Source organism: Pelobates fuscus, chromosome 5, assembly GCF_036172605.1.
Source record: "Pelobates fuscus isolate aPelFus1 chromosome 5, aPelFus1.pri, whole genome shotgun sequence".
NCBI lineage: Eukaryota > Metazoa > Chordata > Amphibia > Anura > Pelobatidae > Pelobates > Pelobates fuscus.
Window position 1 is genome coordinate 254,988,931 of NC_086321.1, and position 17,069 is coordinate 255,005,999.

The 17,069-nt window shown below is 43.3% G+C and overlaps 1 protein-coding gene across 2 annotated transcripts in view; it reads right to left on the reverse strand.

Annotated features, from left to right (window-relative positions):
• Window positions 1–17,069, reverse strand: part of ADAMTSL1 (ADAMTS like 1) — a 918,974-nt gene that overhangs the window by 39,691 nt on the left and 862,214 nt on the right. For both annotated transcript variants that reach the window (XM_063455242.1, XM_063455243.1), the window contains 2 exons: window positions 6,578–6,757; window positions 5,746–5,880 (listed from right to left, as the gene is read on the reverse strand). In XM_063455242.1, coding sequence (XP_063311312.1) covers window positions 5,746–5,880; window positions 6,578–6,757 — 315 coding nt within the window. The remainder of the gene's footprint in view (window positions 1–5,745; window positions 5,881–6,577; window positions 6,758–17,069) is intronic.

Sequence of the window (17,069 nt, forward strand, 5' to 3'; positions counted from 1 at the left end):
GAGGAGAGGAGGTGCTGTTGGAAAAAGAGACACTAAATGAGCATTGGGAGAGATAGGAGGAGAACCATGAGAGGGCTGTGTCACAGAGACCAGGATATTGAAGGGTTAGGAGAAGGAGGCCAAAGGCAGCAGAGAGGTCAAGAAGAATTAGCATGGAGTAGTGGCCTTTGGATTTGGCTGTGATTAGGTCATTTGTAACTTTAATAAGAGCAGTCTCAGTAGAGTTGAGGGGGCAAAAGCCAGATTGAAGAGGATCAAGGAGGGAGTTGAAATTTAGGAAGTGAGTTATACGAGTAAAGTCAAGAAGCTTTGAAATAAAAGGAAGCAGGGATATGGGACGATAGTTGGAAGTGGAAGACGGGTCTATGGATGGCTTTTTTAGAATGGGTATGACAGTTTTATGCTTAAGGGGAGCAGGGACAACACTAGATGAAAGAGAGCAGTTTAGGATGTGTGTTAAGGATGGTACAAGACAAGGGGTAAGAGCTCTAATGAGGTGGGAAGGTACTGGATCAAGATACTGGATCAAGGTAGGATCAAGGTACTGGATCAAGGTAGTGGGACGAGAGGAGAGAAGAAGTGCAGCCACCTCCTGTTCAATAGCTGGACGGAAGTCTTGGAGGGTAGGGATGGTATGGGCCAAGTAAGGATGAGGTACAGAGAGGAGAAGGGGGAAGAATTCCTTCCTTAACTGTTTACTCTTGTCAGTAAAGTAACATGCAAAGCTATCAGCTGAAAGATTAGTTTGTGGGGTGGCCACAGCAGGGCGAAGAAGATAGGTAAAAGTATTAAAGAGATGCCTAGGATTGCGGTAGCATGAACTAATGAGAAAAGAAAAGTAGGGCCAACTGCCGAACCGTCTGGTCGCAACTGCAGAGAGCTCCCGGCGAAACCGGCCTAAAACGACTACAATCTTGCTTATATCACCCCCCAAAGCAGGCAAGTTGCCCATATACGACGCAGCAATGGGCAGGAAGAATAAAAAACCCAAGCAAGACTTACCCCGGCCGGGCACCAGCATCGGAGACCTTTGGCGGCGAGCGCATGGCGCACCAGAGCCTGACATGGCCGCCTATATGGACGGCTTCGAGGACTCGGACGAACTGCTCTCCGAACCAGAGGAGCTATGCCCGCCCGCAGTGGCACCGGAGAAGCCTAATACGAAGCCTCACGCACAGCCAGACACAGCTCCGGTCACAAAAGCTGAAATGAAGGAGCTGCTGGCGGAGCTTCGCCGGAACATCCAGGAAGATGTGGCAGGCATGCGAAGAGACATTAAGGGTCTTACAGACCGCATGGCCACCGTGGAGCAAGACTCCCATGCGCACACAAGACAACTGTCCTCACTCCAGCTGGAGATGAAATCGCTGCAACAACAGCACATGAAGATGGCACAGGCCATGGCAACAATGGAGGATTTGCGACGCGCCCAGAACATCAAGGTCAGAGGGGTCGCTGAATCAATCCCAGACTCTGAACTTCCCCACCTCATGAGGCGCCTGGTGAGTAAAATACTCCCCCCGAAGCAGGCCAAGGGTGTAGGCCTTGACGGCGCATTTAGAATCCCTAAACCACTGACAGCTCCATCAGCAGCAACCAGGGACTTAATTGTCAAATTTCAAAAGCGACAGGACAAAGAAGCGGTAATGGCCGCCATTAGAAACATCAAGCCGCTCGTCTTTGAGGACATGACCCTCTCTTTCTACACTGACTTATCTAGAGGGACTATGGCCTGGAGATCCACCCTTAGGCCTTTCACCGCCCTACTCCGGGAACGTGACATCAAATACCGGTGGCGCTCACCCCAAAAACTTCAAGTGCTCCAGGGAGATACCACACACCTAATAGCAGATATGAAAGAGGCAGAGGCCCATCTACCCGCCCTGGGCCTTCCGGCGGACTCAATGAAGCAGCACCGCACAACTTTCAAGCCACACAAGTGGAATCCAGCTACCTCCAAGACCTTTGTCCCAGGTGGACCCACCCACGCTGCACTGACTGTAGCTACCACCTGAATGCTACCGTAGGGGACGACTATACCTTACCAGCTAACCACACCTTAGCCTCTTCTCCGCTCTATGTGGACTCTTATTTTACTTACTTGTATTACATGTGTATAATTTTAGGTTTAACTATATGTATGCCCACGAGTGATCCTAGGGACGAAAGGGTCTTACCAAGCCGAGGTATTGGCTGACAGTGCCACATACCCTCGAGCAAGGACTTATAGGCATAACCCAGCCTCCTGGTACCAAGCTGTTTAAAAGATATCATAGTTACTGCTTTGATTTGTTTTTTCTTATTTATGTTTTGCTAATTATTAGCTATCTGCCTTTCCTTAAATGTACCTAAAGTTAATTTAACCGCCGGCAACGCATCCTAGTCTAGCGACGATAGACCGGCATGTTAATTAAGGGTGACTCCCATTAGCACCATACTGACTCCAATGCCCAGTATTGTACCAGCCACAAGAGTATACTGCTGTTATCCTACCACTAGGCCTGGTAACTCAGAACTACTAGAACAGATCACCCGCACACCCACCACTAGATAGAACTGATTAAGGCAGATATACTAGCATTGCATGTTCGGCCCTATTTGCATTAGCATTACCAGTCTAGCCAGTCTGCCCATATGCTCCACCACATCTTACTGTTAGCAGCGAGAGGGGGCATGTCAGTTTTTGACAGTACTTAATCATTTATTGTGTTATCATTTTTATTTTATTTCATGTTACTCTGCAGTGCATATTAGCGCGTTAACGAAGCATAACATACCCTCATGCACTATGTACTACCCGCTGCATTTACCCAGCTAGTTAATTTATCTTTTGAGAACTCTAGACAGCGGGATGTGCTTATCTCTTCTTTGATTATTGTTTTAGCTAAGTTTGAAACAAATGTAAAGAAATGTCTGTTTTTTTTTTTTTTTTTCTCTCCTACAAAACTAAAATTGTGCTGTATACTCATAGGCCACGTTATGTTTTAACTGTTCGTTACATTTCTGCTTGTGACCGCTATTGTGGCTGAACAAGCTTGTTGTTATACCATGCACGACAAAAATAAAGAATTTAAAAAAAAAAAAAAAAGAAAAGAAAAGTAGGACTGTTTAGCAAGGGTGAGGGCTGCACCGTATGAGCGCAAGACAAATTTATAGTGTAGAAAGTCTGACAAGGTGCAATACTTTCTCCAGCAGCATTCAGTTGAACGGGAGCATCTCTGCAGGTAGCCAGTTGACTTAGTGACTTTAGGAACGTGCTTGGAGTGGGGCTGCAGCATCTAGGGCAGAGGTGAGGGTAAAACTATATGAGGAGATAGCCAGAAAGGGACAGGAGAAGGTAGGGATGGATGAGAGTTAGGAATGGAGATCAGAGAGTTGCTGGAGGTCAAGAGAATTCAGATTCCTCCTGAGTTGTGGGAGTTGGGGCAGATTCCTCCTGAGATATTGGGTGTTGGGACATTCAAGAACAAATGATAGGAGGTGGTGGTCTGATAGAGGAAATTGAGTATTACAGAGATTGGAGACTGAGCATGCAGTCGAAAATATAAGATCTAGGGTATTGCCAGCTAAATATGTGGGAGAATTAGCCCATTGCGATAACCCAAAGGAGGAGGTGATTAAAATAAGTTTTGAGGCTACTTAGGACAAGGGTGGGTTAATGGGAATGTTGAAATCCCCTAGAATTATGATAATAGGTCACAATTGTATTGATTTATATATAGAGCTAAAAGGTTTTGGCTGCATTGAAGTTGCTTACTACACCAGTTATTAAATAGCATTTTAAACGGGAGTTACTTATCTGTTGTATTTTTTTAGATTATACACATTTCCCTTGGTTTAATGGTAACCATTTTGAGAGCTGTTAATAAGAGCTAAAATCTTCAATATAAAATACAGTTTTTAGTAAGACTATTCCTAGCAATTTGGCATTATATATAAACACACACACGCACCAATGCGTGCGCGCGCGCACACACACACACACAGTGCTTATAATAAAATCTCATCATATGGGATGAAAGGAAAATTCTAACATAACTGTTTAAGAGTGCCCCAGTGGTATTTTTGATGCCAGGAAGGTGAAAACCAAAATGCAAACCTGAACAGTGAAACCATGAGAAACTGACACAAATGTTAGCCTCTTGAAATAATAATGACATAACAAAAACAGAAAAAATCTAAAGACAAACATAGCAAGACATGCTTTCTTTTAAGTATCAACACAATACAGCTTCAAGCCCTCAGGACATTAAGCCTTTTCCTACTCGCCCATGTAATTTAACATCTTAACTGATTTAAATTGGGCAAAGGATGCAGGGTAGAGAGCTGAGATATCATAATGCTGGGAGAGAAGTCAGTTTGTTAAGGCACCAACTGTTGAACTTAATCATACCTTAATTACTTGGCAGTTTCTACAGTAAGATAGATGAACTCCACCATTCATTAGTACTGTTATAGTGAGGAATTATCACCTACACATTCCAGAACATATTTGTGAAAAAAATCACCTTTTTATTATTACTTTTACCCATGTTATTGCAAACTGGACAACAATGTTATATCGATAGGATCAATACAAGTCTCCTAGAAGCCTTTTCTTTTGTTAATTATCTGACAGACTAGTTGCTTGGTGTTCATGTGATTTTAAAGCCCTGAGAGGGACAGGGATTTCCCAAAATCTTAAGGGAATGTTGTGTGGAGTTTTGGCAAAAATAAAATACAGGCAACAATAAGGAGTTTAAAGGTAAGCTTGTAGGTACAGCTTTAGAGCAACACACCACATGTTGCTTACAGGCACACGTTGCAGCACTTTTTGCATCACAAAAACATGTGGGTGGAAATGCCTAGTACGCCAAAGCTGCATTTCCACCCACATGTTTTTGTGATGCCAGTTAGTTCATACAATCCATCAGATGGCAATAACTATAGTTCTCTCTGTTCAAGTGTCTAGACCTGTAAGCAGGTATTTCGTGTAGCTATCATCTTTGGAATTTAATTTCATGTTAATCAAATTCTAATGGGCACCTTCTTGTAATCTGTGCTGATTCTGTGATTCCCTAAAATAAAGTAACTCTTTGTTCAATCTGCACTTGCAGTGTCTTTGATTATAACTTGCTTGTTTGTCTCCTCCACATGTCAAACCATCTTCTCCCCAAGCACAGCATCCTTCCATTGAGAACGATAAAGGCTGCACACATGTGTAAAAGCAGCCCAATGTGCTAGACAACCAGTAACCTCCTTCTTACACACAGACTTCAACTACTCATTAATCTCCCTGATCTCCCACTGTATATCTGTCACAGCACAAAGCTTCAAAAAGTAATGGTGAGTGAATTATCCTCTTTGACTCTGTGTCACAATAATAGCAGTATTTATCCTGTAATTGCAATTACATTATAGCAGCGACAGGCAGGACAGGATTTATTCGAGGTATTTGGAGGGCTAATGGCAGCCACACCAATGGCGAACAATATCCAACCATGTCCACTCTTATCCAATGACATCCTTGTTCTCATGTTTTGATATTACAGAAGTGAGTGGCCTGTAGGCACCTGTCATGCTTAATGCTGTTTACTTTATTGCCTTTATTGGAAAACAACACTTGCACGTTTCTGTTTTTAGTAAGAATCAATGAATAAACTAAATATTTCCATAACCAATATCCTACATTAAAGTCTATAGCAGAAAAATAATCTGTCCATTTTTCCATAAGTATATTTAAAACACAAATATCGTGTTACTTACCTATCAGAGCGGAACCCCCAGGAGTAACCTGCAAAGTATTTCCATTCTGAGATGTCAACACAAACGGAACTCCTGGCTCAGTTTCAGCAAACAGCAGTTGTAAACGTTCTACTCCATAGGTGTCCAGGGACAGACCTAGGGATGAACAATAGCATGGTGGGTGATTGCCAGGATCAGGATAAAATGTGTGTTACATATACAAATAAATCTATATATTAGCATGGATTTTTTTCAAAAATTGTCAAGCAAAAAAAAATTAAATATTCCACTCAGACCTCATAAATCTCGGAGGACATACACATTCTAAGCTTACTAACGTATTTTTATTAGAGGAGTGTGCAACAGAATACAAATGCAGGAAATAGTCTATTTTCTATAAATATATAATTAACTAAACACTGTTCTACATAGACTAATTGGGTTATTCACTAAAGTGTACATTTTTGGGAATCGAAAAAGTGAATTTGAATTTTAAAATTTTTCACCAAAATAGCTAAATAGTAAAAAAAAAAAAAAAAAAAAAATCCACATTAACTGGCTATGCTTCCAATTCAGTTATTTTGGTGTAAAATCTGAAATTCACTTTAAATTCCTACATGCCTTATTTACATCACATGCCATTTTACTCTCCTGCATGAATACTTTTGAGGGAAAACAAGTAAATACGAGAAATAAAAGAATCTGGTTATATGACATTTCACATTTAAATTTACCAAATATAATGAAGCATAACTAGAAACCACGGGGCACGGGGCAAAAACTATTTAATTATTGCTTATATTAAATTCTAGACTGCTAGAAAACGTACGTATATGTGTCCCTCTGAACTCACTTAGAAGCTGTAGTTCGGTAGATTCCGACACTTCTCCATGCACATTGGCTGCTTTACAAGTGTAGAGTCCCTGGTCAGACTCAGTGACATTTCCAATAAACAGAGACCCGTCACTCATGTGCAGTGCTGGGTGCAATCTGCTTTTATTTCTGTACCAAGACACATCTGCCTCTGGAATGCCTGGAAAAAACAAACAACAAAAAATAAAAAAAAAACTGGTAAAAAAAAAAGTACAATTTCCTTTAAAATAGAAAACCTTCAGGACTAACATTATTTATCTTAATAGCTTCCTATGTGCTAGAGGGCTTACCTCTCTTTAGAAAGGGGTGGCCAAATGGTGACCCCTTGTTTGCCAGCCTTAAATCTGTTTAAACATCAGGGGGTTGTAGTTCTACATTTTTAAAAGGATAATGGCTAAAACATATTTACAAAGGCTGGGCTATACTTTTTTTTTAAACATTCTTTATTTTTGTTGCACATGAGGATATATTTAACATAGAAACTCACCGTGCCACAACAGCATTAGTGAAAATATTAGAAGCAATTTTAAACAGTGATCAGCACATTGGCATGGGAACGGACTAGCTATGCTTGAGTAGGTTTTAGTGAATCCCTATTTATTTCCATGCTTGAGTAGACCTCTAAAACTGGCCCTGTTATAATGTATTAAGAGCGTAGGTGTAGCGTGGCAGGTCTAGGTCAGTGTGCCCCCTTTTTTGTTTTATTAGTACAAAAAATGAGAAGTAACTATGGCCTGTAGGCCACTAGGTCATATTAAATTTACACCTCTGAGCGTTATGGCCTCTGGAGTAACCTCGCGCCAGACGCGGCGGGGGGGTGAAGTTAGTTGGGAAATCAACCCATCTGAGAAAAGTGAGGGGTAAAAGTATTGGATAGTTTGAATGTTAAGGTGACAAAATCATGTTATAGCAATAAGAGAAAACATAGCATAACTAAATAAGCTGTATATAGCCTGGTGTTATTAATACTGATAAACTGTCATCGGCTTCAGGTTGAGGTCACAGCATAACAGGCCGTGAGGGCGCTCCAGGGAACAAACTGGATGGTAGTCGCAGGGTCCCATGTGTGTGTGGTGCATTAGCTTCTGATGCCCCCTTTTGACTTAGAGAATCCCTTACAAGGCCAATGGTTTCCAGGAGATCCCTAACTCCGCGTAGAGCATGTACAGGATGGACTGAGTTGCCATGCAGAACCTGGAGAATCCTCGACCCGCACCATCTATAGCAGAAGTTGCGATCCCTAAGGAGCATGGTGAATGGACGTAGGGACCTACACCATTGCAGTGTCTCCAGATAGGTCTGAAAAGAACGTAAGTTCCATGTTCTTGAATTTGTATGGAAAAATTCCCTTTATAGCTGACTGTACAGCAGCTTTATCGCTGCTGCTCTGGAAGCGCATCACTAAATCTGTAGGCACCGCTATCGGGGGTCTCCGAAACATTCGTTGATGAATATCTGCTTGGCCTGTTTTGGTGATAGCAAGGCCGTTAGTAACCTCCATAGGTGCGGGAGCTCCACCGCTGGGACGTCCTCCAAGATACCCCTGACCCTCAAATGTTTGCGGTGTCTCGTATCCTCCAAGGCCACATATCTCCGGTCTGAGGCCTCCTGCTGTAAAGTGATCTTCATAGCCTGTTTATCCACTGAGGTCTCGACTGTACTCAATCGGTTTACGAGGCATGTAATGTCAGAGTGTAGGGACGCCATATCTGCTTTAAGTGTGTTTTGGAGGTTCATCAGTAGCTCCTTCAGCGTCTCTGTCATTACTGGCTGAGAGTCAGGTTTTTCGTGGAACAGACAGTGATGGTGCTTGGGCTGGTAAGTCTGCGGTTCTCCTGCTATTCTCCTGCTATTTTTAAGCAGGTCTGCACAGAGCTCTGCAGATGTGCATCTAGCCTCCAGGCTGGGGTACAATTTGATTACTGTTTAGAATAATACAACATCAAAACCATTTTAACATAATTTTATTTTAGTTTTATTCTGAAACCTTCAATATTCTAAATTGTAATCGTGTTATTGTAGCTGTTGATCTATGCAACAATATTTGAAGATGCATAGGAAAAGAAAACAGAGAAACATGTAAGCTTAATTTCTGGTATATATCTATTACAATGTAAAAATTGTCCTTTTGTATAAGTGCAAAAAAACAAGAAAAAAAAACAAGATGTGTGTTTTGACTTCCAAATCTTTACCACTAGGTGGCAATATTACATTGCCCTGTCATTTCAGTTGCCTTCTGCAGTTAAATGGTCTATGTTAGAGAGATGACTGGTGTTTCTAAACTATAAATTGTCTCCAAAAGAATATTCTGGTGCAAAATAACCTAAAGGCTTAGCAGTTTTCAGAATACACCATCATGAGCCTGGACAAACAGCAGGTCCATAACCCTCAAACATTTTGTTATGACAAAGAGGGCTATTCACTAAAGTGAGAATCGCCAGGTATTCCAAGTGAATTATAAAATCTAGGTTAAAATAGCCAATTTAGAAAAAATCTCCATGTCAACTGTTTTTAGCTTGGCTATTTTAGCCTTATACTTGAAATCCTTGGATTTTTAACTTAAGTAAATAACCTGAAATTGTACGCAAAGAAGAAAAGCAAAAAGTTGACTTAAATAATGACTGAGGTATTTTTGAATTCATTATCCTGTGATGGATCTTATTCAAAAGCCTATAGAGCACTAAAAGGTAACTGAAGTTTGCAGTATCTTAAATACATTAAAACTTGCAAAATCTTACAAAATCACATAACCGCTGAATGCTTCCAAAAGCCAAAGAAGGAAGCTTTTGTGTTAAGGTGGAGTGATTAAAGCAGGGATGGGGAACCTTTGGCCCTACAGATGTTTTGGACTCCATCTCCTATAAAGCTCTTACAGCCATAATACTGGCAAAGCATCAAGGGAGATGTAGTCCACAACATCTAGAGGGCCGAAGGTTACCCATCCCTTGATTAAAGGCATGGTTCAGAGGGTGGAGCTACAAAGAAAATTGTAGGTGTTTTCAGGGCCTATTTTTGAAACTGAGTAAGCCATTTACATCAAAATACATGAATTAGTGCAGACAGACTTCTAAACATACACATTTACTACTGTTTAAACATACGTTACTGTGAGATGAAGGGCTGTGGGGCATTAAGATCCGTTCATAACTATTCAACTGCTAAGCATTACAATGATTTGTCAAAAAAAAAAAAAAAAACATTCTCTAAAATGCAGTAAATTGTATTGTGTGTGGAGATCTATGATGGCACTCCTATATTTTGCACATGTATGTGAGTTTTATTGCACATTTATTCTACGAGTTTCTTATAAATAGGTATAAACATTGTTAGCTCTTAGAAACAAGGAAGGGGGAGCATTAATAGTTATGCTTCAAAGTCTGAATGTACATGTATCTGTAACTTACATGTGGTGGGCACATTCTTCTTTTTAACAGATATATAATACAGATCAAGGGATAAATCAATTAAAAAATAAATAATAAAGACAGCCTAAACACAAACTTGTTGCTGATGTAAGAAAACAATTAAGTTGCATCAGATGTGATTTAGATAATTAGATTAATTTGAGTCAGTCAGGGAACATTGAGCGTAGCAGTGACTTTTAAATTACCCTCTACTGCAGATGTGTACATACTTCCCTATTCAAGATATAATGTGATTACGCTAGCACAGAGGATACCGGTAGCTTTCTTGCAACAGACCAATGTGCATCTGGGAAAATGGTGCTATGAAATGTTCAAGCTAAAGGATAATCAGCACCATTGCTCTGTCTTATTAGAGATTTTACCTTTTAGCTGAAAGCAGCAAGGTGAAGAGTAGGCCTTGACGTGGCAAAAAACAAAACAAAAAACCTCCAGCTATTTGCATGTGCATAGGGATTTGGAATCATGCACACATGACTTTTTTCTCTCTTTTTATTGTATGTATTTAATCATGAATTTTATCACATGACAGGAGGCTTCATATTTTGCTTTACTCTCTTTACTAAAACTCCATAGCAGTAAAGAAAGTGAATAAACGTTTTAACCAATCAAAATGCAAATAGGGAGTATATTATTTCAGTCAACAGGCTCCTCCCCCGCTTTCTTTACTGCTCCATCGCAGACAGGTCAGAGTTTTTGGCTCTTCCCTATTTTACCTCTTGTGAATGTTTTATTTACCTTTTTTCCTCATATATACTATTTTATTATCTAACTTTTTCATTATCTATATAGTTCTGCTATTTTCTGTAGTCTCTAACCGTTTTTATCCTACTATCTATCCTATGTTTAGTACCACCGGGGTTACTTCACCCTAGTGGTAGTTTACCTCTCTCCTTTCTGCTTGGGTTTTTCCCTGCATCCTTCTTTTTTCCCCACCTTGCCGCCGCTCGGAGGCTCTTTTCCGCCGCGTTTTCCGCGGCCCTATTTCAGCCGCGGCTTCCTTCTCGCGGCGGCCATTTTTAATCCCGCGTCTCGCGAGATTACGGCCGCCATTTTAGGACCGCAGCAAATTGCCGCGAAACCTCAGAACGGCAAGTTCAACGGACACTGCAAGCCTTCTACAGTCTGCTACAAGAGGTCAGTCACTCAAGCTGTTTAAAGGCACATCAGGTATTAACCTGTGCCTGACTGGGGTGCTGCCCTATATATTGTGCTGCTAAGGAGGTCGCTTTGTGGCCACCTCTGTCATACTGGGTGAGGCCCAGAATACATTTAAAATCCCAACAAGTGGTCTATTTGCCCTGCTGGGGCCTAGTGGTTACACACCTGTTACTAGCCCATTGGACATTATACACCCTGCTGGGGTGATTATATAAATCGGATTACTATCCTGCTGGAGCTTAATCTCCAACATACCACTACTCATACCCTGCTGGGGTATCATTTTATTACAACCCTGCTGGGGTTATCTGGCTTACATCTGACCAGTTACTATACCGTCTAGACCCTGCTGGGGTACTCGGTTTTATTATTATTATTATTTATTCTAATAACCCTGCTGGGGTCCCGATTGTACTACTATACAAAAATTTACGTTATTGCACCCTGCTGGGGTATTGCATAGCGATATTACTACAGTCTATATCGACTAAAATACAGCAGACTGACCTCTACCACGCCCTGTGCCAATCATATACCCAGACACCATGGAGACCTCTCAAACCACAGATCTCCAAAATATGGTGAACGAGGCCGTTTCTGCCTCAATGGAGAAAGTCCTCTCCAAGATGATGGCCTCTGGCTCCGACAAGAGGAAACCATCTAAAGCCCACCCATCCCGCCATGACTCCGATTCTGATGCACAAGAATCTCACAAAAGCCCTGAAACTCTCACGGGCAAACGCCAGTGGAAAGGCGAAAAAGACCACTCACATAAAAGTAAAAACCCCGCTAAACGCGCTAAACCCATTTCTGCCACCATCACGAATCCTCAACACGACTACTCTTCGGATGAAGAACAGTCCCAAACTAAACCCATGGCCATTTTAGATGAATGGCAAGCGGACGACTCAGACTCCAATGAAGGTGTTTGGGGTTCAGACTCCGGATCCCAATCATTTTTTCCGCAACACACATTCATGGGAGAACCCCAAGACCAAGATAATGCGGAAAACCCGCAAGAGGATGAAGACACCATCCTTGACCCACTGGGACAAAAACTTTTTGACCCAAGAAAAATTAGACACCCTCGCTCAAGCGATTGGACACCACCTGACCACCTAGCGAGGTTTATGCACCTCTGGCTACGAAAGCCCATGGACAAAACGGTCCGCAACCGTTTGAGGTCAGAATGCCCAAGGCCTTTTCTACCCGACCACGTGGCGGACACGCCAAAATTTGACCAAGTGATGACAACTTTTATGTCACGAGGTGGCCGTGACCCACGAAAAGGCGTGGAAAAAGGGTTTAGAGGGGTTCAAGATAAACTTCTGGACTCGGTGGGACCACTATCCAGAATTATGTACTTGGCTGATGATGCTCTAGCCAAAGCCGATCAATTTGACCCTACTATGGTGCGCGAATGGGCGCGTGACGTGCGGGAATGGGCACAAAGGTGCTTTTGTTTTGTGGGTAATGCCAATGTCGCCTTATCATCTGAGCGACGCAAAGCAGCACTTCTCCGCATTGACGGGAAATTGGTGGAGTTGGGCACCAAGGAGTTAGGTCCTATGGCACAGGGCAAGCTTTTCGGAGAACAATTTCTCAAAGAATTAAGCAGACATGTTAACGTCTACACATCCCTGAACAAGGCTCAATCATCAATGAGAAGAGTCTTTAGACAAAACCCCTCTAGGGGTGTTTTTGGACGGGCTGGCCGCCAAAGGGGCCGTGCTGCCAGCCGCTTCTGGCCCTCAGGCCCCAGAGCTACAAGACCACAGCCTTTCTACCCAGAGATGGGATACCGACCATCTTCCTACACACGAGGCGCAGACAGAGGTCGCGGACCACGCACTCGAGGCAGAGCACGTTTCTCCTCAGGTAAGCAATCAATTCACTCATGTTTCCCTTCCAATGCATACAGCAGGTCGCATATCTCTTTTCTTCCAGGAATGGACCTCAATATCCGCGGACGCATGGATCCTACAGACAGTACGAGGCTACGTCATAGACTTCGTAGACCAACCCCGACAGACGGAAATACCACGTCCCATCAACTGCTCAAGAACAGACAAATCTCTCATCAACGAAGAACTACAAACCCTATACTCAAAAGGCGCGATAGAACCCGCGTCCGAACCTCGAGGTTTCTTCAGCAACATCTTCTTAGTCAAGAAGAAAACGGGCGATCTACGACCAGTCATAAACCTACGACAACTCAACCAATACGTCACTTACAACCATTTCAAGATGGAAGGCATACATCTTTTAAGAGACCTCCTACAAGACAAGGATTGGTTCACGAGACTGGATCTCAAGGACGCGTATCTATCAGTACCCGTCCATCAATCCTGCAGACAATACCTTCGTTTCCATTGGCAAGGCCGTCCCTGGCAATTCACGTGCCTCCCCTTCGGCCTCAGTTCGGCCCCATGGTGTTTCACCAAACTGCTGAAACCCGTGGTCGCACATCTTCGAGCTCAAGGCATTCGTTGCATTATATACCTGGACGACCTCCTTCTGTTCTGCTCAGACAGACTCAGACTGATACAACACACACGCTACACCACGGATCTCCTATCATCCCTGGGCTTCACAGTGAACTTCCAAAAATCAGCTATCTCCCCATCACAAACAGTTCAATTTTTGGGATTCGAGATAGATTCCACCTCCAGCACTCTACGGCTACCGACGGCAAAAATCTCAGCCATTCGCAAGGAATTACGCAGGGCCATCCGCTCCCACACCATTCCACTCCGCACCCTCGCACGCATCGTAGGGCTTCTCTTGGCCTCCATTCAAGCTATATTTCCAGGTCCACTTCACTACAGGGCAATGCAACGCCTCAAAGCTTCCTTTCTCAGGGAAAACCCCTCATACGATCAGCCGGTCCCGATGACAGAGGAAGTCAGAGACGAACTCAGATGGTGGCTGGACAGCATGGAAGCATGGAACGGCCGAGCCATCTTCGGGAAAGCTCCCGACATGATATTAGAATCAGACGCCAGCCTCTGGGGATGGGGAGCGACGAGCGAAAATGTATCGACAGGAGGTGCTTGGACATCCCAAGACCTCAACTTACATATAAACTGCCTAGAACTCCTAGCCGGGTCTTTCGCGATCCGAAGCCTAGCAAAGGACAAGTCGGACTGTTGCATCCTACTCCGGATGGACAACATTTCCGCAGTCCGTTACATCAACCGCCTAGGAGGAGCCCACTCACGTCTCCTATCAGAAATAACAAAAGAAATTTTCGACTTTTGCCTACCCCGCAACATCTCCCTCACGGCGGAATACCTCCCAGGAGAGACAAACCTCACAGCGGATTGGTTCTCACGCCACTGGCGGGACACCAGCGACTGGAAACTAGATCCACAAATCTTCAACTGCATTGCGGAACGCCTAGGTCCACTCCACTTGGACCTGTTTGCGTCCCGCAACAACAGACAAACGAAATTATACTTCAGCTGGCTCCCGGACCCGGAGAGCGCAGCAGTGGATGCATTCCTACAACCTTGGCCGATCACAGGAGCCTACGCCTTCCCTCCCTTCGCCATGATAGCGAGGACCATACACTATCTGAAGAATCAGCAAACCTCACTAGTACTCATCACTCCACTATGGAGGGGACAACCATGGTTCCCAGATCTCCTAGCTCTATCATACCACGATCCCCTTCTACTACCTCATCATCAATACATTCTAACAGATCCAAAAGGCAACCCTCATCCACTAATCCTAGACAACCATCTCCATCTGGTGGTTTGGACGCTTTCAGGGGCTCCTGGCAAGTCGGCGAACTATCGCAGGCTGCTAAAGAACTGCTATGGGACTCATGGGCCCCCGGAACCAGAAGATGCTATCTATCCGCCTGGAATTCCTGGTCCACTTGGTGTCTGGAACGGAACTTCGATCCATTTACGGCCCCTGTTTCAGCCATTTTGAACTTCCTATCTCACCTTTTCTCATTAGGACGTTCTTACAGATCACTTAATGTAATTCGCTCAGCTATGTCAGCGGCCCACGTCCCCATACAAGGGATTCCAGTTGGCAAAGAACCAGTTGTATGCCGACTCTGGAGAGGCATTCGATTACAACGTCCCCCAGGGCCCAAATACTCTCAATTCTGGGACGTCGACGTAATCCTCCGATTCCTGAAAGACTGGCCAACTAACGACAGACTCTCCCTCCGTCAATTATCAGAAAAACTCACAGTCTTGCTCTGCCTGGTCTCCTTCCGCAGAGTGTCAGACATTCGAGCACTGGACATAGACGCTTTCTCAATCTCTCCAGAAGGAGTTACATTCCGGATATCTCGCCGCACTAAGACGGACTCCACATCTGTGTTTTATCCTTTCTTCCCCACAGAACCGCAACTCTGCGTTGTCTCCACACTACAACAGTACGTGGAAACCACCCTACCTCTTCGGTCTACACCATCAGGTCAACTCCTAGTATCATACGTCAGACCACATGTCCCCATCACTTCCACCACCCTAGCAAGATGGGTTCGATGGTTACTATCGCTAGCCGGTGTGGACACTACATTCGGAGCCCACTCAGTACGCGGAGCAGCAGCATCCTCAGCCTTCATGGCGGGTGCCTCCTTAATGGATATCCTACGCTCCGCTGATTGGTCTAGGGAATCTACATTCCGCACCTTCTATTTCCGTCCGAATTCCAGTGCTGCCATGTCTCTGATTCTACAGCGTTAAAAAATGCAAAATATGAAGCCTCCTGTCATGTGATAAAATTGAAGATTATGCTAGCGCTAGTGTACTTATAATCTTAATTTTAATAATGACAGGAGGCGAGTATTTTCCCACCCTTCCCACCCGGGAGGAGGGGAACTACTCTATTCATACTCTAATCATACTTCTCTACATTTCGACATTCTTCTGTTTTTCTTCATAACTCCTTGCATCTTATGTTCATAAGGTAGTCTCTGTTGTCATTAGCCTATTTAACTACTAGTAGTCTATACACTGAATATACAAATTAAATTATTGCAATGTAATCCGATGGATCACTGTCATGACTACAAACAGTTTCAAGACCGGTGCCTAACCTTTCTCATATTCTCTTTTCAGTTTAAGTGTGAAAGAATTTGGAACATCTACGGCATGACCATAACGATATTTCTCATCATATAAAGACCAAGCATCGGAAGTTCTCCGGTTGGTGCCTGTTTTTTCTTCCTACTCAACCCAAGAAGTTCATCATTCCCATTGGATTCCATTACGGATGTTCGTTACAGACTTTATCACTATTTTCTTCCCTGTTCCGATGTTCGCTTCCGAAAGAGGGGGAGGAGCCTGTTGACTGAAATAATATACTCCCTATTTGCATTTTGATTGGTTAAAACGTTTATTCACTTTCTTTACTGCTATGGAGTTTTAGTAAAGAGAGTAAAGCAAAATACTCGCCTCCTGTCATTATTAAAATTAAGATTATAAGTACACTAGCGCTAGCATAATCTTCAATTTTTTGTTATTATGGGTATATCTAAAAACAGATTACAAAAGCTGCAAATCTCTTGTCTGAAGCCTCTGCAAGTCCTCACTTTCTAACCCCGCCCAGACTTTCTGTGGATATCCAATCACAGACTTTCCAATGCAGCTGAATGAGAGAGGTCTTTGCAAGGCAGGTGTTCTGGGCAATTGCTGCCTTGTGAGTTTAGCTCCAGTGAGATTACCAAACCAGGAAGTAACTGGACCAGTTGTTGGGATGAAAGACAGGCGGGTGTAACCAGGTTAATTCATAAACCTGACAACTTCTATTCAAATTTGTACTTTGTGTAAAATCAAAAAGAATGAGGATACAGACTTCATACATAAAGCACTTCAGCAAGCTAAAGTGCTTTATGGATCTGGAGTGTCTCTTGAAGCTGTG